This window comes from Tripterygium wilfordii, chromosome 6 (genome assembly GCF_013401445.1).
Source record: "Tripterygium wilfordii isolate XIE 37 chromosome 6, ASM1340144v1, whole genome shotgun sequence".
Lineage (NCBI taxonomy): Eukaryota > Viridiplantae > Streptophyta > Magnoliopsida > Celastrales > Celastraceae > Tripterygium > Tripterygium wilfordii.
In genome coordinates this window covers 7,145,961-7,166,899 of record NC_052237.1, presented here as the reverse complement: position 1 = coordinate 7,166,899, position 20,939 = coordinate 7,145,961, and the positions used below count along the sequence as shown (strand labels likewise).

Below are 20,939 nucleotides of genomic sequence, written 5' to 3'. Positions count from 1 at the left end.
ATGTTTGGATAGATAAAAAAAGAAAGGAAAGAAAAGTAGTTTAATTTACTAGTTTATCCTTATTTTTTATGTTTACGTGTTATGTCCAAGGGTAAAATAGGTTTTAAACTTATAAGTAACTTAATTAGTAATATCTTCCCTCCAAACGACTCCATTTTGAGAGGAAAGAATTTTGACAAAAATTTAAAGAAATCTTCCTCCTAAATCCCCTCAAATACCTCCCCTCAATTTTTTATAAACTATCCAAACAAGGGAATTGGAAGGAAACTCCCTTTCTCTTCCCTTCCCTTCCCTCCAAATCCCTCAATCCAAACACACTCTAAAGGAACGAGTCTTCCGTCAATTTCAAAATTCAAAAACACAAAATCTAAACATAAAATCACACAATTCCACCTATTTTCATTTGTGATTCCGTTGACAATCCCCTCCTTTTTTTCTTCCTCCCTCTCTCGCTTTCTTTCCAGTGTTTTTGTTTCGTTAGTGAAATCCACCAAAAATCAGCTCTTCCTCTTCCTCTTCCTCTTCCTCTCTCCCTTTTTAGTGTTTCATTACTAAAATCCATCGCTTCGACGAACCTGTGGATTTGACTCCAGACCTTACTTCTATGAGACCCAAGGTACAACAAGTCTTGAAACTTTGGTGTTTATTCGTGGCGATTTTATGTATTTCTTTTGGGTTGATTTGAACCATTCCATGGTAGGTTTATGTTTTTGGCTTAATTTCTTGCAGATTGTTCCACAATTTTTTGGGGTGCAACTCTTTGGGGATTCTGGAGCTGTATTGCGATTATGGGTATTCTGTGTTGAAACTTTTCAAGGTGTCAATCTCGTTGAACCGGATGAATAAAAGCCCGAGAAATGCCTGATGGAAATTTTGAGTGACAATAGATGGATTCTAAGTCTAGGAATCCTTTAAATTTAGCCAAATTTATTGTTGTGATAGTTGAACATGGTTGTTATAGGAGATACATATGACATGTACTCTGGTAAACCAATAGTTGTTCCATGGCTGATCTTTGTGGGCAACAATCTTGTATATAATTGGTGCAACAATCATTCCTACGGTTATGATATTTTTCCCCCTCCTAACTCCAAACCCTTTATTGATAGCATACATGTTACATGCATCGTAAGCCTCATTTGCGTTGTTGAAAATCATTCCCACATTTATTTGAACTTCACCATTCTGGTTGTTTGCACTAGTTGGAGTTTGATCACACATGATATTACTATCTGGGACAAAAATAAAGCCAATAATCAGTTAGTTTTAGACTTATTCATGAAAGAACAACCATTGTAGTTAAAAACAACATACATATACTAAGAACGGGGCTCAATCATAAATAGGAGAACAAACTCACCTAACAAGAACAACAAACCAAAGCTCGGATGACTTTTGACCTATCAAATGATGAAATCGAAGTTGACAAAGAGGGGAAGGGGAAGCTCTATCGATCTATCAATGTCAATCTGTCGAAGCCCCAACAGATCAACAAGGGTGCCACTCGTCATCCCAAAACAAAAGGAGAGGCAGAGAATAGAAAGGCAGATGAGGAGAGGAGAGGAGAGAAGAGAAGATGGGTGCAAAAAATGGGAAAAAGGGCGGGCTGATGTGGGAAATATTTTTGTTTTTGTTTTAATTTAACTTTAGAACATGACGGAGACTCTACTCCGTTATCTCCGTAGCTCATTTAACGTGTTATGCTGAGCTGTCACAGCTTTCTTATGTGTCCTAAATTTATTGGCCCGAGCACACCACATCAGTTTGTCACGTAGTGTGTCCGAACCACTGAATAATTTCTCGCCATAAGGGATAGGGAAAAAGTGAAAAACAAAATATATCGAAAGAAATTTCAGTTTGGTGTCTGAAGAAAAAGTATTTATAAATTAGTGATTTTTTATTTTGCCTATTCTTTTTACATGCTTAAATTTAAAAAAAAATAGATTTATAGTGTGTTTGGATTGAGGGATTTGGAGGGGAGGGAAGGGAAAGGGAGCTTCCTTCCAATTCCCTTGTTTGGATAGTTAAGAAAAAATTAAGGGGAGGGATTTGGAAGGAATTGGAGGGAAGATTTCATTAAATTTTTGTTAAAATTCTTCATCCACAAAATAGAGTCATTTGGAGAGAAGGGATGACTTATTAAGTTATTTATTTGTTAAAAACCTATTTTACCCTTGTACATAACACTCTAACATAAAAAAATATGGATAAATTAGTGAATTAAACTAATTTTCTTTCCTTTATTTTTTTATCCATCCAAACATGAGAGAGGAAAAATTATTATTCCTTTCATTCTCTTCCCTTCCCTCCCCTTCTTTTCTCTCCCTTTCCCTCCACTCCAAATCCTTCAATCCAAACACACTCTAAGCGACTTTGTCACACAAAATAATATATGCATTTTTCCTTTTCATTTATAAAATTACTAGCATGTAGTTTGCGGATCACATGTTACAAGCATTTTTCATGGTTATATCAAGAGTTATGTCGATAAATGATTTTATTATAAAAGAGAGAAATACTCTATGTAATCAAACAAAAAAGAGTAATATTCTCGAACATATTAAATTCAGTTGAATGATTGAAATGATTTCAAATGAAAATATAAATATTTAATTTATTTCACTAAATTATACGAAGTAATGTCTTGTTTAGAGATTTAATCATTTTCCTTTTATAAGAGATTTAAAACAATTAATTAAAAACCTAGTCTCTAATATGTCCTGGTGGCTACTCGGTTCTCGTACTCAAGGTACCATTGCAAACACACACAACCATACACAATGCATTGTGTGATACTATCAATCATGCATATGCAAGGAGAATTGCGATATAAGACTTCAATTCATACATGTAGGCCATCGGGTTTCTTAATCTACGATGAACGCAAAGGGATAAGCACCTAATATTATGGATTAATGTTCCCCCTTGGGGCTTGGCTTGGCTAACACCCTAGTTTCACACTCAAAGATCAATTAACCATAACTCTACCATGCACATTCCTAAATTAACCCAAAACCCCATCATCAATACACATAATTAATAGCTATACAATGGAAAACTCAATTAATTAAGGAAATCATGCAATGGATTTCCCTAAACCCTAAACACATTAGATGCAATCCCTAGACTAGACAATTCAAGAATACAATCAAATATGTCATTCTTATGTATCCAATCACACAACTATCACGAAATTAAAAGAGAAAAATCGAAGCTACCATTCTTTGAGCATATCTTGAGTAATCGAAACTTTGCACCCACCGTTCGGGACTAGAAACTAGAAAATGAACTTAGCCACTTATTTTAATGAGAATAAACATCAATTTTATAGATGAAAACCAATATTTACAATCAAGATCATAAGAACTAAGTAAAACCCTAGAGAGAGAGAGAAACTATGGAGGCTAGATGTTGTGTAGTGTATGAATGAGAAAGAAACCTCAATCTTAGGGTTTTCCCCTCTTTTTACAATAGAAAGTACCTAACTACCCTTATAAAATCGTTCCCCATTGGTTACATAAATGATTTACCCCAAATGCCCTTGAAATTTTGGTGCAGAAAATTGTAGATCCGCGATAGGTGTCCGGACGGCTTCGGAAGGTGTCCGGACACCTAGGCTTCATCAAGTCTTCGTTATAGGCTTTGTCTCATTTTTCAAAGGAAGTGTCCGGACACCTAATGTGGGTGTTCGGACAGTAAGTGTCCGGACACATTGGGAGGTGTCCCGACACCTCACAGCAAAAAGTGGCAAAAAAATGCTCAAACTTGCCCGAACAAAGTCCGATTCCTACAAAATCAAGGGGAAACATTTGTAAGTGTAAAACTAAGCTAAAATACAATCAAATACATTAGCTAAGTGCTAGAACATCCTAATTAAAGGACATTGGAACCTCAAAATAGAGGTCCAATCACACACACACACAACCAATCAATTGATACCACGTGTTTCTCTTCTCCTCTTTCTGCTCCTTTTTCCTCTCTTGGCCAAAACTTTTCTCACTCTGACTAATGTGCGATCTTCTTCCTCCGATGATGGATTCGGCCACCGTTACACTGAAACTTACTGTCGGACTGCCATGAACACATCCCAGCCACCATCCACTGCCAACAGACGCTAAAAGCGTCGGAATCGCACCAGAAACGTGCGGTGCCACCATGCACATATGTGGCCAATTCGGCCACCAGAGACCTCACCGCTGTGCACTGCCACTACCATTAGACTCACCGACCTGAGACGAGCTGAACCCAGCCCTTGACCAACCGAAAATGCCGCCGAAAGTATATGACTCGAGTTTTCTCTCTCTTTCCCCCGTTTTCTTCTCCTTCTGTTCCCCTCCCAATTTTTTTGGAGTGCTTGAAAGTATTTGTCACAGTGAAACAAAAGGCTAGTAGTACTTGTGAAAATAGACTTTGCACAAGTATTTAGAAATTGGAGCCACGACTGTGGATGCTACAGTTTAACAAAGAAGGATTAAATTTGCAAACGCAAAACCTCGGTGGTAGTAGTGTTACATATAGAAGAGAGACATAATTGTAACTTCGAATTATACAGATACACAAAACAACTGCAATTCAATGGAACTTTACAGCAACTATTCACAGACCTTTCTTTTCTGGACCATCTTTCTTGGGGCCAGGCTGGATAGGATTGTGCTTGAGCTTGTTGGCAAGTTGTCCCCGCCTTCTATTCTCTATTTCTTCAAGCAGCTTGTCCTCAATAGAAGTATCTTAAACCTTCCCTTCACCGAACCCACTCGGCTTGCTCTCCATCGACTCGAATGTCGAAGAAAATCCCGCATCCTTCTCGTCATCGCCATCTCATTTACTTAGAGCAGACACTCGTCGCCAATACTCGACTCTTTTATCCAAGAGTGAGTTACAAATTAGACGGTTTTTGTTGAGCTGAGCATTATCATTGCCCTCGTTGGAGCTTCTTCTTCGTTATGTTTCTCTTCTTCAATCACTAACTGATTACAGAAACGAGAATTGCCATGACATTTCATTTCAGACACTGTAGTTTTCTTCCTTTCGTTATCAAGTAAGGAACCCCGTTAGTCGCAAACAATTTCTTACAATATAATTTTATTTGAAACCCCATAAACAATTAGGTTTCGTGGTGTAGTTGGTTATCACGTCAGTCTAACACACTGAAGGTCTCCGGTTCGAACCCGGGCGAAGCCAAATATCATTTTTTATTCTTCTTAAGCATTTTCTTCTTTTTATAAGAACTTAAGGCCCAATTCAAAAATGGGTCACCTCAGCAACTTAACGCCCAGGCCAGGCCGTTTATGCTTGAGCGATACAACTGGCAACTGCTATGGGCACCAAATAGGCCTTCAACCCAAGTCCAGCCCACTTATTTTTGAGCCCATGGGCCAAGCCATATCACAAAAAGTCCAATCATTTTAGCCATCTTTTGGACGGTCAAGTATCTCAAATTTGGTAGGTCTTTCTGATTACAAGTGGCAAACTTACCCATATATATATTATTACAGGAGAAGAGGATGGGGAAGCTCGAACTCGAGATTTCTAGGAGATACCACACACATGACTGCCTATGAATTACTTGTGGTTCTCAGCTTACACATATTAATTTGCAAGGAATATTTCTTTTAATTTCATGTGATTATATACCCTACAGCCACAACTTTACCACCGCCTAACAAATCAATCTCCTCAATTTCGGAGGCCCAAGAATCCATCTCTTTTCCCTTGTCAATACGTTACTACACCACATGTTCTATCTATTCTCTATGCCCCTGTTTCCATACACACAATACACAAATACACCTCCCTCATTGATTTGATGTTAACGTAAGACATACAAATTAATATAAAGAAGAAAAATACTATATATGCTAGGCTGTTAATATACCCCACTAACCCTGTTTTCTTGTGACCTTACCCATTTTTTTGCTGGCTTGAAAAATCTCTATAACTAACAGTCTTATGGGGGGACATTATTCCATGGTTTTTGGCATTAGGTAAATGGAGCTTTCTCTAAAAGCTGTGCCCTACTGATTTTACAATCCCTTCTTTTTTTTCTTTTTTTTTTCTCAAGGTGATTGAACAGTCTTGCTCTCTGAATAGTCAAACCATGTACATATATTTTGGTAGTTGGCACTTTGTCCATTCAAGTACTTATATTGTTGTGTTTTCTTTAATACTATTAATTTCTCTATTCTTTTTTAATTTTTTTTACTTTTTTTTTCAAGGTGGTTGTGATTTCATTTTATGTAAGTTGGTTTATAACGAAAAAAAACTTTTAATAGGATTTTAATTAAAAATTTTTAATTAATTAATTATTTATTTAGTCCTCCAACCTAAACCAAACGTGAGAAAAGAGCTCTAACGACGGACAAGCTAGCCGATTAATTTTTTATTTACATGTTTTATTTTGTTAATTAATTTTTCTTTCAACGTTGATATATTTATATATATAAGCAAGGTCAATAATATTGACAATATGATTCAAGGTTATATATATATACTAAAAAAGGAGGAAAACAATGAAGTTGACACATAAACAAGTTGTGAGGGGAAAAAGAAAGCTCTCTCTTGACTTGTATTATCAACAGGAACTCTTCAATAAGTAGTAAAAAAATGTCAGATCATATATAGACCAACACAATGTCCAAAAGCATAAGTAGTGAGTTATTCCTTATAATGATTGTGTATAGAAACAGCCCAAGATGTTCACAATCTTTATGATTAGCATATAATTGATTCGAAAAAAAAAATTCGAAAAACAAGATAAATCACACACAAGAGACAAACGATTTTATGTGATTCGGCCAATTTTACCTACATCCACGGGCAACGATGATAAATCTATTGATGACTACATGGATTCATTTTGCTTAATAGGGTTTTACAATGAGAATACGTGTCGGGACCCAAACAAGTTCAATCCACCATTCTAAAATCAGAAATTAGAGTCATATACAACATTCTCCATCTCACACTAAACTTCCCTCAAAGCTCAATCATCAATAATCTCATGATACGGCCGCCACCACCAATACCTCAAAGTTGTTCACGCTTGTAGAATATTGATCAAATTCAAGCAATACTTAAACTTCATTGTCGGTATCTGGCATTCCTCTTCATATCAATTGGATTGTACTTTGTATCCACTTTCTTCAAGAAACGTCATCCTTATCAATGATATTACGCACAAAATGAAATCTAATGTCAACGTGCTTCGGCCGAGCATGATGAACATTATTCTTTATCAAACATCAGAAGTTAGGGGCATATACCACTATAAAATATATGAGATACGATTCGATTTCTAGCTTGCTCTTTCAAAAAAATAATAATTATGGAGTAGGATATTAAAGATGAAATTTCATTAGTAAGATCACCACAAGTTGCCCAATAAAACTTACCTAACATTTTCAATTAATTAGTGAGAATCAATATTCTATATGTTCTAGCCACTTCAAAAAAGGGAGATAGGTCCATTATTGTTGGCGCATATACAATGGAACCATATGGACTTAAAACAATTTAGCTACCAAACATGGGAGCCAAAATAAAATGCATGAATGTGGGTTGATATATGTTAATTAATTAAACAATTGAGTCCACACATTAATTAGATTAATTACTGCTTTGTCTAAACTCATCGTTATTAGTACCATTAATTAATTAAAAAAGAAAGGAAGAAAGAAGAAAACATGAACATCCTTATAGGCTTAGCTATATAGACCTAATATTCAAAGCCATTGTTAATTGGGCAACAAATGGATGTTCTACTACATCGGTCTCAATCTATATCTTACCGACCAAATTCAAAAGAATTGAATGGGTCCTATATTATACATTTTGAAGGTCTATGCCTAGATGGTAACTAATACCAAAATCATCCTTAAAGGTCCTCTAACAAGATAGACTCTTACCACATTTAATTTGATTTTCATGGGTCCATTTCGAAGCCAAGTCTAAAGAGGGCACTAAAGTTACATCTAAGTTTTGAAAAGCCAGGCAAATAGTTAATATATACAAGGATAGAATCAATTATTAAAAAAAAGAGAGAGAGAAATCAATGTTCAAAATCATCGAGATATATATATAAAAAAATAATAATAATTATCACATACGCATCAACTTTACGCACTCAAAATTCAATAGCTTTAATAAAGTATAATAAAATGGGGACTACGCATTTGTTGTGGGACCCGCTATATTTATGATTGAAAAATAAGTGCATAAAGTTGGTACGCATATGAGAACTCATTTTTTATATAAATGTGAGTCTATACATGCATTTTCAAATATTTTAACTAATTTAAGTACTAATTGATGATCATGCTTTGTGATAAAATTAACCACGACTATTATGTTGACCTTGCTTGGTTAGGATATACACAAAACAAATATGTGATTGGTATGCTTGTTTTTCATGCATTTGTTTTTATTTTTCAGAAAACAAAAAATAACCGCTAAAACACGTTTGATTGCCTATGGTAAAAAACACAAAAACATAGAAGTAGCTAAATCGTTGAAATAGACACCTTCATTACAAAAAATAATGGAATTTTATTATGTAAGGAGTGGGTATCACAAATCAATGGAGATCAGGAGTCGTGTTTTGACCACTACGTCAACATCCAGCTATACTGAACACCCTTACGATGTGGAAGAATATTTGGAACCTTGTGACTCGACTGTCTACAAAAATTTTTATATGGCGAGCAGTTCATGAGATTTTACTTATACAAGCTTTCCTTTTCAACAGGCACATTGTTAGAGACCCAAAATGTACCATATATAAATCATCAGACGAGACCATTATACATGTTTTATGGGATTGTCTTGCGATGTATACTTCAAGAGCATCAACATTCTATTCAATTGGAGGATGATAATTTTGGGTTACCCCTTTTGATAAGAAGCATACCTTAGAAAAAACACATCGTAATGTTCGAGGGGTCAACTTGTGCTGATACTTACAGAGGTGTACAAATTCTACACAACTAAATACATGAGAAGCTAAATTTAGGATGGCTGGGACGACAACCATTTCAATGAGAGCTTGGGGGGGTGTTTGGAAATCAATAGTGCTAAAGGGTACTTGGTTGATAAAAAAATGCTACAGAGGTAAGTTCTTCTCTCCAATAGGATAGCGGTATATGAGCTTCTATCAATAAATTTACCACCATTACCTGTAGCTACTACCAATGCTGAGATTTTACCAACAACATCATCCTCTGTCTTTGTTTCAACGACCGCAACAATGGAGATCTTCTTGGAATTCCTCTTTTGTGGATAACGACTATGATCCCACAATCTAGATACTCGACGAGTTTAAAACGATGATTTTTGGTATAACCAGTTTGATCCCAGTGAGTACATTTGTAAGTAGATTTATCGACACCATTAATAGTCTTATGATGGTTAGACCTTGCTCGATCTTATTGGTTTTGAGAAGACTAGTTCTAATTGGATTGGTTTTGAGTCACCATGGCTGAAGTTTCATATTTTTCAAGTTCTCCATTCATCGTTGCATGTCGAACAGATTCATATATGGCGGACTTCTAATTCAGGAATAAGATATTTTCTCAAAATTTCATCTGGATTTATTTAACTTCACCATCTAATCTAACAAGAAAATATGCACCCTTTGTTGTTGAAATGATTTTCGATAAGATGCAACATCATTCTTACTTTCCATAATCATCTAATTATCACGATGATCCATTTCACTTTTTTTTTTATTTATTAATTCTCTATAATGTATAGAGAGGGTTCTACCACTCTGGTGGGCAGAAAAAACCCTCTGATTTAAGGAAAAATTTTGTAATTCATTTGTTCCATCATAAAAAATTTTGTTGACATCAACAACCATCGATTGACTTTTAATTGTTTGCATACCCCATCTTATATCTATCATCCTTTTTGGTAGGTGGCTATGAATTACCACGAATAAACGAGAGTATTTCCTTCTCAGCAATACGGATATCCATGATTTGAAACCACATATTGAATGATAATGAGAGCAGACTTGGTCTTAGAAATTTCAGAATCTTACTTGTCGTGCGGGGTTTCAACCTATTTCAGGTACCAAGTTTAAAAGAAAATATTTGCGAAGAATTTTGTATTTTTACTCTTAATTAGTGTTACATAAATTTACTATCATTATCTTTCGGGTACATATTGAGTAAACTTACAGAAATTCGCACAAAAATTTAAAAATCACGCGTGTCAAGCAAACACATCGTAATTTCACACATATGCTCAATAGCAATTAATGATGATCACTATATGCACTATATTTTTTACTAAGTATACCCCATTAACCTTTTAAAAATACATTAGAATGGGATATACTTAGTTAAAAATGGAGTGCATGTAGTGCTCATCATAGCAATTGAGCCGCAACCTCCGAAGAGGGTCCCACACAACATTCTTATTTCTATGCTACCTCCCATTTTTTCCCCTTATTCCAAAATTACTTCATATCTCTCATTGGTGGGGGTAGATAACTTTCATATTTCATTGGCACTTTTATCCAATAGTAATAATGATACCATAGAAAATATTCACACATTATTGCGCTGTCATATACCAAGTGCTAAATGCGTTGCCATACCCCCCCCCCCTCCCCCTCACACACTATTTGAATGCTATCTATCAAATATCAATTACTATATAAAAGTATATAAACCTATATATATATATATTTCACTAAATAGGGTACCCCACCAAATTTGACATCTAAGATTCATTTTAGACACGCGTACGGCGGCGGACTGCATGGTTTAACTTATATACTGTTTTTTTGCTTGCCTATTTTTCATGTAACTTTAGCCAATAAAAGGACACAAAATGGCTGCAATACAAAAAGCATTATAAAAATCACCAATTTTCGCGGGAAAGAGCTCCTTTTCTTTTTCATTTCTTTTTCTGCTCTTCAATTCTCAATGACTGAATCGCAGTATGAAAACCAGAATCAATTCATGAATCAACCATAAAAAAAATAAATGAATAGATTTAATTGGATGTTGACACCTTTCAGCATATGAGAATTTACCAAGTTTCAAATAGACGCAATTAATTGCACAAAATGTTTACTTACTCCAATCATCATCGCTAGCCAAATTTTTTTTTTCGAATACAAGGTAGAGAGATGAAAGAAGTCGAATTCGAGACCTTTATGAAATACTACATATATGAGTTCCTTTTGAGCTACATATATGAGTTCCATCTGAGTTACAAGTGGTTCTCAGCAAAATTATTGTTATAACGACGACAAAGACAAATTAACACAAAACATTCCTACTAATTCTAGAAAAGGAATCCCACATGGCATGAGTTGACTGGTCCGTCAAGTTGATAGCTGAGTCAGAGAGAACTAACCCAAGAATTAGAAATCAATTTTCCCGGGGAAAACCAAAAAAAAAAAAAACAACCTCCGCTTCTCTCTTTTCTTTTCGTTAATCCGTTTCAATTACTAAAAATTAACCGTTAAAAAAAAAACAAGATTAAATCAAAATCCAATAAAAATATCATCGCCTCATATTTATATCACACAAGAGGAGGCAGGGATAGCAACAACCCTCACAACACAAAAACATCAATTCCATTATCATTACTCCTTCCCTCCCCCTCCCACTCCCCCTCCCCCTCCCCCTCTCCCAACCAAACAGGCCTCAAGCAGAGAAACGCCATTTCTGTGAGCTAGTAGTATCGCGACCGTTAACGATGGGAAGAGAATGAGGAAGTATCATCATCGGCGATCATGTCGGTCTCGTACTCCGATTGTTTCTCGGACCTTCTCTGTTGTGAGGACTCCGGCATATTATCCGACGAGTCTCCGGCGGAATGCTCGTCGGACTTCGATTCTTCCTCATGCGGCGTAGAGGAGGAATCGATCGCCGGTTACATTGAAGATGAGAGACACTTCGTCCCCGGTGTCGATTACTTGTCTCAGTTCCAATCTTGCTCTCTCGATGCCTCCGCCAGAGAACAATCCGTTGCGTGGATTCTTAAGGTGAGTCGGTTACGTTAATGCCACCTTCAAACGTGTTTAAAAGCTGATGGTGGTGATGGATCTGAGTTTGATTCATATGTGGTGGAGATCGGTGCGTAACGCAAGTCCATGTTTTTTTGCTGCAGGTGCAGGCATATTATGGATTCCAACCTCTAACGGCTTATCTATCCGTCAACTACTTGGATCGATTCCTTTATTCTCGCCGTTTGCCGGTAAGTAACCGTCACCGTGACCGTAACGGCGCGGATCATCGAAAGTAAACGTTATTGGCTTATTAAATTTTACTTTTCCAACGTGAAAAGGACAGAATTGGGTAGCTTTTAATAAATACATAGTGTATATTAATTTATTTTTCTACGTAACTGTAAATTATAAAAGATCACACGAGTTCATATTCCAGTTATCCTACTCGCTAAGCTCATGTCCCACCTTCAACTCAGCAATTTGGATAATTGAGATACCGACGACTGGGATCCTTATCATTACTGACAAATTTAATGTATTATAATGAGTAATAGTACTTGTGTCTCCAACTGAGGTGGATGTTGGCACTTTTTTTTTGAGTATTTATTATGCCTTTATAAAGTTTTGTACTAGTGTATTAACTACAAAATTAATTAGCTTTATTATGTGTACTTTATGATGATGATTTGGTAAAATAAGTGGCGATTAATGAATGATGTGAATTGCATTGTCTACTGTTTCAGCAAACAAATGGGTGGCCAATGCAACTCCTATCCGTGGCTTGCTTGTCATTAGCTGCTAAGATGGAGGAACCTCTGGTTCCTTCCTTATTGGACCTTCAGGTATATATATATATAGCTTTTCATTGTAATTATATAATTAATCCTTAATTAATGTAACATTAATTGTACTAATTGTGATGTGTAGGTTGAAGGTGTAAAATATATATTTGAACCAAGAACAATCCGGAGGATGGAGTTTCTGGTTCTGAGTGTATTGGATTGGAGGCTGCGCTCCATAACACCATTTACCTTCATAAATTTCTTTGCATGCAAGCTCGATCCAACAGGAAATTATGTCGCCTTTCTAATTAAAAGGGCCACTGAAATCATTTTCTCTAATGTCCAAGGTACGTATATATATACATATACACAAATGTAAATACGATATACGTGTACGTATGTATACGTATATGAAGGTGTAGTATTCTTATATATATCTCTTGTATTGTGAGCAGAGGCTAGCTTTGTAGAGTATTGGCCGTCAAGCATCGCTGCAGCAGCGATACTCAGTGCAGCCAATGAAATACCAAACTTGTCTCTTATTGTTGATCCTCAACATGCTGAATCGTGGTGTGATGGCCTCAACAAAGTAAGAAAATTAGCCATATATTTCTGGTTCGATATATATAATATGGTTTAGTTAAATAATTAGTATATGAATCCATATTTTTGCAGGAAAAAATCATGAGGTGTTACAGTTTAATGCAAGATATGGTGGTTGATAATAAAAGAAGGAATCCCGCAAAAATGTTGCCGCAGCTACGAGTGACAATCCGGGCCAGAATGAGGTCCAGTAGTGACTCATCATCCTCATCTTCTTCTTCTTCTTCATATTCATCATCATCTTATAAAAGAAGAAAATTAAATAACTGTTTGTGGGTAGAAGATGACAAAGGAAACTCCGAGTGAGGTATGGGAAAGAGAGGAATTGAATTAATAATCAAAAAAAAGAAAAAAAAAAAGTAATGGTGGTCCAAGTTGTGTAGTAGAATCCTCAAATATTTTTTTGGAGGGTTTAGAGAGTAATTTGACATATGAGTGATGTGTAGATTATTTAGTATAAATAATTTCATGTGTGCACCAAGCTAGGAGTATGGGGAGAGAGACGAGAGATTTATTATTATTTTTTTTTTTGGGTTTTGTTTTTGTTGGTGAGCTTTGCCATTGATGAGTAATTAAATGGTATTGCTCTCTCTCGCAGATTCCCAAGGGGAAGGGGATTTGTTTTCAAATAAAGATTATTAATTTAATTCTTGTGTGGGGTGGGGAAAGATAAGGCAAAAAAAAAAAAAAGATTTGAGTTTTTAATAATTATAATAATGGTGTGACAGAGAAACAAGTGGGTGGGGGGTGGTGGTGGTGGTGATTGACTTCAATGGCAGCATTGATTAGTGAATGAAAGCGAGCGAAGAGGAGATCCATGGTAGGACCCCCCTTTTCTGTATATAGAGGGGGTGGATCGATCGAGGTTGAAGATTTTTGTGATGCTGTAATTATAAGCCAAGCTTCCCATACTGCTTACCACCAATATTGCTTCTTCAGCTGCTACCACAAGAAGTCCAATTGATGATGGAGAAGATAGACAAAATGTCCATCATCTTTTTCTTTCATTTTTTTATTTATTGAGTGTGTATTTGTGTGTTTTTTTGGCGGGAGTTGCCTCTTCTTCTTCTAATGGCCTTGATGATCCACCATGGCCTAACCATACCTTCTTTCTGTTTTTTTTTAACTCTTGATAAGTGGAGTTCACGCGTGTGTGGTGGATATACACGTGTGTGTATCAGCGTATGTATATATATTTTGATTGAGAGGGGGAAAGAAAAAAACCCTAACATATATATATATATATATAAATTATGAAGTTGAAAGGTCTTTGGGGCCTTTTCACATGCTTTTGTTCTATAATAATAATAATGTTAATTCCAATTATATGTATACTATCAATCTATCATATCTTCTTTTTTTAAATTGATGTCAGCACGTGATGGAGAACAGAGACTTTTGTAGTTTTTCCATTTGTTTTATTACTGCAAAATTAGCTTTTCTAATGTGTACATGGATTTTAGCTAGCGAGGCAATGCATGCACTGTGACAGTTCAGACCCCAGAGACCCAGACTAGTTGAAGTTGAAGTTGAAGTTGAAGGGACTGATATCGGTCCCGCGAGCCATAAAGTCTTGCTGTTCATTCATGAATACGAACCACGACTCCTCTCGTGGCTGACCATTCTCCATATAGACAGCTCTACCGACTCTGAAATATTTATATATTATTATATATAAAATGCATTGAAAAGCCAACACCTTCAAAAGTATATATATTATTATTTGCATGTACCGTTACAGTACTAAACTACTAATGGAGTAATGGGCCTAATGGCCCCCCCGCTCCTGGTACACATATAAGCCATGCACTTGGGGCGATATATATGTGTGTGTGTGTGTAACCTCGGTTTCCATGCAATCTTCACTCGTGACATGCACGTGGCTTATGGTCATGAATCATAAGCCAATCACACACACTGCTTCTGCTTGGATGGACCATACTAGCTATGTGAAAATGAATGGTAATATATAATGACAATAATTGGTGGTCAGTACATTTTTTTTTTATGTCTCCTGTATCCAATTATTTATGCCCTGGATCAAGACGACAGTCAGGACCACTGTATACATATACATATATAGGTGAGATAATATTCACCACTACCATATGTTGTAATTAATATTGAAAAGGTATTTTTAGGGCATCCATTCACATTACCCTTGATTTATTCAAATACTGTGGATCCCATGACCTTGACATTCACTTTCTGTCTAGCTCACTAGTCTCAATGTAATCTTGAATCCGTGGTTTTCTTCCAAATCCATTGAAGTGTATTTGATCTTAATTAATTTGTGCATGCAATATGGCATATCCTCATTAGCCCATGTTTATTCAAATACTGTGGATCCCATGAACTTGACATTCATTTTCTGTCTTGCTCATTAACCTCAAGATAATATTGAATCATCTGTGATTTTTTTCTTCCAAGTTCATTAAAGGGATTTGATCTTATTTTGTACACGCAATATGGCATATCCTCATTAGCTCATCAGCCCGGTGGGAGCCTGAAAGTTTTAGACTTACATTACCGATGAGGCCCCACTAAAAAGGTCGAGTCTTTATCAGAAAACAACTTAATTTGATAGAAGTTGGAAATTAATCTTTCTAATTACTTGTAGATGCAAACTATATAGTATAGAAGAGAGGGGCAACTTGAATACCAAGAATACTATTTGGACTCAGTCATTCATTTACGCCAATGGCACATAAATTAGCTCGTTTAAGAAAAACCCATTTATGTAAGGGATGATAAAAGCTTGCATTAATCAAGAAGATTATTGCACCCGAGCGATTAATTAAAGTGATAAAGATGATATGTATCACCCTGGTGATCAGGGTTCGAATCCCCCCTCACCATTTCAAAAAAAAAAATCAAAAACATTATTAATTGGTGCCATGCCTCAGTAGTTGGTGATGGATGTTGATGCCTTAGATGGAGAAAACCTTATAAAAACTATACATTTGCAACATAAATAGGTATAATAGACAGCTTAATTAGGCTGACAAAGAACTTTATTGTTATATATAATTACATAATAAATGGCTAAGAGGAGGGGGGGCCTTAATTAAAGTTTGGCATGCGACCTCTTGAAAATGAACCCAACGATAAAGGAGGCTTGCCTCTTTGTGTGACGTGAGGGCTTGTCATTGGACATGAAAAATACATATGTAATCAACCCAAGAGGAATTTGGATTTTGTGAACAATTTGGATCCCACCATATATATTATAATTAATATAAAATACCAATCCGAGTTTTTTAAGTTTTTGTAGCCATAATTTAATTAATTAGTCCACCAACTATTGTAATTACAAGATCATCATACTAGATTACTAGCTAGTACTAGCAAGTAACAATCAATCAGTCATTTTTTAAATAATACGCAAACAAATAAAAAGATGACATTGATTATCTAGTAGGACCAATGGTTACTTTATAAGATATCACAAATTGAGTTTAAACTTGAAATATATGTATATTGGGGTCCATACCCCCACTTTATATATACTTCCATATCATCTATTATACACCCCACCACGCATATTTGCTTTTTCTAAGTTAACAAAAATGGGTCTTTAAAGTGAGGAATCCTAAGAGTAAAACCCAAAAGCCAAAAATTCTTTATATCCAAAGTTAGGCATATTGGGTATTATAGGGAACAGATTCTTGTTCTTTAATACCAACACATGCACCTTCTTTTTTTTTTTCTTTCTCATAGGGAAAAATTCAACTTTAGTTTGGCTAGCTATGACAAAAATGTAGGACCCCTTGAAAAAAAAAATTCCAGCTTTAAAGAGTTGGTATAAAACTAGAGGGTCGTGGGGTTGCTGAATAAGTCTATAGGCCCATACATTTGAGACTTTAAAAACTTTATAAAGTCTTCAAAAGCTGAAATGATCATATGCACACAACACAATTTTTTTCGATACGTTTTTGAAAGATTTTATGCTGAATGCAAGACAGCATCACTACCAATCCTAGTAGTCCCAACTTGTCATCATGTGTCATATATTGGGGGTACTAGTGAGGGAAAAACAAAAAATAAGGCAAAAAAAGATATATGTATATATATATATACACCATTCCTTTATATAGGGGAAAAAATCAATGTTTTGTCTCTTCAATAGTGGTTTTCTGACCTTGGATGGCTGCACATCATTTGCTAACATTAGGTACTCTTATAGATGGCAATGGGTGGGTCGAGCTAATAACATGTCGTATGCTTTATGGTTTCACTTTCAATTAATAAAGAAACTTTGTTTGGGATGGTGAAGTTGATTGTGATAGCTCCATATAAATGCGAGAGGTCGTAGATTCAACTCCCACACCCAACAATTTCAATGTTATTTCCTTTTGACCTCACCGGAGGTTCTCCCTACACGAATTTTGACTCAGTCTAAATTGTCGCCAACGTGTTGTAGACTGAGTTGATAATCTGAGTTTAGAGCGGATTCACTGATGATGGACATATTGAGTTGAAGAATTTTCAGTTACGAACAAAAAAAGTTTCACTCTCAATTAATTATTTGAGACCATGAGTAAGATCATGTGTTTAAGTACTCGTGATGATATGAATGTACCACCTCGTGTTATGTGAGTTGTCGAATGGGCACTACTATCAAAGATAAAACTATATATACATATATATATATATATATTTATATTATAGTATGTATATATATATACGCATGTGGGTTGCCAACTCATGACAATATATTTGTGTCTTTGGATGCCATGAAAAGGAGGTTATGGGAGTGGGTTTAGGTATTACCCTCGACCTCAAGGGAGCGTCACGTATTGGTTTCTTTATTGTCTTGCTTTTGTGCATGATAGTGCCCTGCCAGCCCCCTGGACCTCCCCATTTTGAAAATGGTGACAAAAGAGTCCTCTCTTCAATCATCAGTTGTCAACATACATTTAACCAAAACCCAATGCACAATTTATTTAATTAATTACAAAGCTAAGCAAAAGCTAATAAGCAAAAGCTGACATTCCAAGGACAGAGAGAGAGAGAGCGCAAAAGCTTCCAAAATTGGAATATGAATTCACTATATTCCTTGGTCTGTCAGTAAAAGAAACTAAGAAAGGGAAACCATGTATAAAAAGATGTGATTTATGCAAAAGATAATTGCCGAAAGCTTTTTCTACTGGAGAATGCCATTCTCAAAGGACATGCAAATATGCAATCTCAATCCCTACTTGAAAATATCATATATCGATAAGAAAGTACAAACAATATGGAGAATTATTGTTCGATTTAACTACTTGATGGAAATATTAATCAACATATGCATTACATATATATATATATATATATATATATATTGTGTATCTTTATTTTTTTAACTTCAAAGAGAAGGTTATGAAATGAGATTCACATTGCTTTAAACAATTAAAAAGGGGTGTGTATTACATTATATATATATATGTATGTATGTTCATTTTTATGTTTTATAGAAAGTTAGAAACACACACTTTCATGTAACTTTTGAAATTAGGTTAAAGATAGAATGGCTTTATGGCAACTTGCTTTCGACCTTTAGTTCATTATTTTACACGCTCCAAAGAAAAAACATCTTTGTGGATGAAGCTACTTGATTAGACTTAGAGATGTTATGGTACACTAAATTCTCCATTGGTATATTGTTACCGACGTATTGGTTACCAAAAATAACAGAAGATTGGTATACCGTTACTAATTTTTCGGTATGATAAATTTACTGATGACTTCGGTAACGGTAACGGTAACGGTAAACAAAGTTTAAAATCGATAAATTTCCCGATTACCGACATATATATTAATAATATTTTTAGTTTTAGTTTATTTAATTATGAACATTAGATTGATCTAATTTAATCTAGACCATTGCTTGTTTTTAGGGTTATCATTTATATATCACTCATGTACCAATTTCATTAATTTTAAAGCAGTGTTTGTTACATAACAAAATGCTTTGTTAGTATTGATTCCAGGCTTTTCTTCTCCCTTTCCACCGTGGTCTTTATCTTTTATTTACCTTGTTGCTTCTAGCTTTCTTGCTATGGAGTTCCTATTCAAGTAATTTTTTTTAGTGCATGCTTGTGTCGTTGTAGTTCACCTAAAGTAAGGAACTACAGTGTTTAATTATCAGTATTGTATAATAAGAAGTATGGAATTGTACTGCAATGTTTAATTAATGGTATTATAGGCAAAATGAAGGTGTTGTGCCTGTAGAGTCTCATACAATGGCTATTAAGCACAATGCTACTTGAGGTATTTTTTTTCTTTTATAAATTGGTTTTAAGAATTGATAAATTTATCAATTACCGATTTACCATTATCCATTGATCGATCGGTATACCGAATCTTCCGGTAACGGTAGCATTTTTTGAGTTACTGAAGGAATCGATATGATAACGGTATTTCGTGTTTGGTAACGGTAACCGTACCAATAACAACCCTAAATTTAGACTACCCAAAAACCAATTGCTTCCATATATTCTGGGCTGGGCCGGTCTATGAGCCGCTCCTTCAATTTTAAATTGAAAGTGGGCCAACGGCCCAACACTGGTCGTCTGAAGCCATGAGCCCCAGATAAGACGAGCCTCTTAGAAGTTAAAAGCCCAACTCATGAATCGTAATGGGTTTGAGGTAATGGCCTTCTGCTTCTGCACTTCTTCTTCTTCTGTGTTTATTGTTTAGTATATTTGCATCGACTCCCGCCATAAATCCGATTTCTCGTACGATAACTCCCGCCCTATGCTACCTTCGTGTCGTTCTGCATTCTCCTCGTCATTCCTTTCTCGAACTATCTTCCTCCGACTCTCCAAGAACCCTCTCAGAGCTACTCCTCCCCCGAAACACGTATATCCTGACCCAATCATCGAGTTTGCCGAACATGTATGTAGCTGTAATTTTAATTCTACGTGCCTATGCATGTGCATATGTGATTTTATTTGTGTATGGTGTGTAATTATTTGTAATAGAGGTTTGCGCCGAGGTAATTGTTCTGTTCTTAATTCTTCTGTTGCGGATTTTTGGAGCTTGTCTTGAATTGTAGCTTGATATTGTTTTTCTTTGTTCAGTTAGTGATAAGTCTGGTAAATAGTAATCTTTGATTAATGTTGGATTTGTGTGGATGGGTATGGGATTATTACTCATACTTGTTATATAATTTTTTTTTGAAGTTTAAATTTGTGGCTCTAGATCGGTACGAATTTGAATGCACTTATTTTGCTTTTTTCCCCCCCTCGGTGTCTGGAGGTCATGTATACAGCAATTTTCATATCAGCTTTGTGATCGTGGATTGACTAAGTTATGGAAGTGGAACTTGAACACCACCTATTCGAGGAAATGAGCGACTAAAAAGCTTACTTACTTCCTGTCATTATTAGATTTTTGTCTAATGCTTTTCTTCAATGATTGTTTTTGGTTAAATTGGACTATTTAAGAGGTTTAAAGGCAGTGGATTGGTACTGCAGGAAATTTGGTTGAAGAATCTCGCAGCAACCTTTTTACTCCATAGACGGACTGTTGGTCTTTAATCTGATTCAGAGTGTGTCCTAGGGTAGTGGAATTTGTGGTGAAACAAATTGAGTATTTAGTCTCTG

General features: G+C 35.6%; 1 protein-coding gene, 1 long non-coding RNA gene and 1 other non-coding gene across 6 annotated transcripts; all 3 read left to right on the top strand.

Annotated features, from left to right (window-relative positions):
• The first annotated feature begins 502 nt into the window (after positions 1 to 502).
• On the top strand, positions 503 to 1,072 carry LOC120000935. Its single transcript, XR_005468697.1, has 2 exons — positions 503 to 616; positions 730 to 1,072. It is a non-coding gene; the product is annotated as an uncharacterized LOC120000935 (long non-coding RNA).
• A 4,035-nt stretch (positions 1,073 to 5,107) lies between these two features.
• TRNAV-AAC lies at positions 5,108 to 5,181 on the top strand. The gene has a single exon. It is a non-coding gene; the product is annotated as a tRNA-Val (tRNA).
• Positions 5,182 to 11,564: 6,383 nt separating this feature from the next.
• On the top strand, positions 11,565 to 14,947 carry LOC119999484 (cyclin-D1-1-like). 4 transcript variants are annotated; one of them, XM_038847078.1, is made up of 7 exons: positions 11,565 to 11,998; positions 12,124 to 12,210; positions 12,706 to 12,804; positions 12,890 to 13,091; positions 13,200 to 13,333; positions 13,420 to 13,532; positions 14,815 to 14,947. In XM_038847078.1, exons 1-7 carry the CDS (start codon positions 11,747 to 11,749, stop codon positions 14,834 to 14,836), a joined length of 909 nt encoding a protein of 302 aa, XP_038703006.1. In that variant the 5' UTR covers positions 11,565 to 11,746; the 3' UTR covers positions 14,837 to 14,947. The 4 variants fall into 4 exon arrangements, with proteins under 4 accessions (XP_038703006.1, XP_038703005.1, XP_038703007.1 ...); XM_038847077.1 differs by lacking the exon at positions 14,815 to 14,947 and adding an exon at positions 14,076 to 14,764; XM_038847079.1 differs by having other exon boundaries at positions 11,567 to 11,998; positions 14,811 to 14,928.
• The last annotated feature ends 5,992 nt before the right edge of the window (positions 14,948 to 20,939 follow it).

What these genes read in the sequence shown, in the direction of transcription:
- LOC119999484 (XM_038847076.1), top strand. Translation starts at nt 11,747, where the DNA reads ATGTCGGTCTCGTACTCCGATTGTTTCTCGGACCTTCTCTGTTGTGAG. An exon ending in TTTATTCTCGCCGTTTGCCG is followed by an intron (nt 12,211 to 12,705) that starts GTAAGTAACCGT and finishes CTACTGTTTCAG; the next exon opens with CAAACAAATGGGTGGCCAAT. An exon ending in CATTTTCTCTAATGTCCAAG is followed by an intron (nt 13,092 to 13,199) that starts GTACGTATATAT and finishes TATTGTGAGCAG; the next exon opens with AGGCTAGCTTTGTAGAGTAT.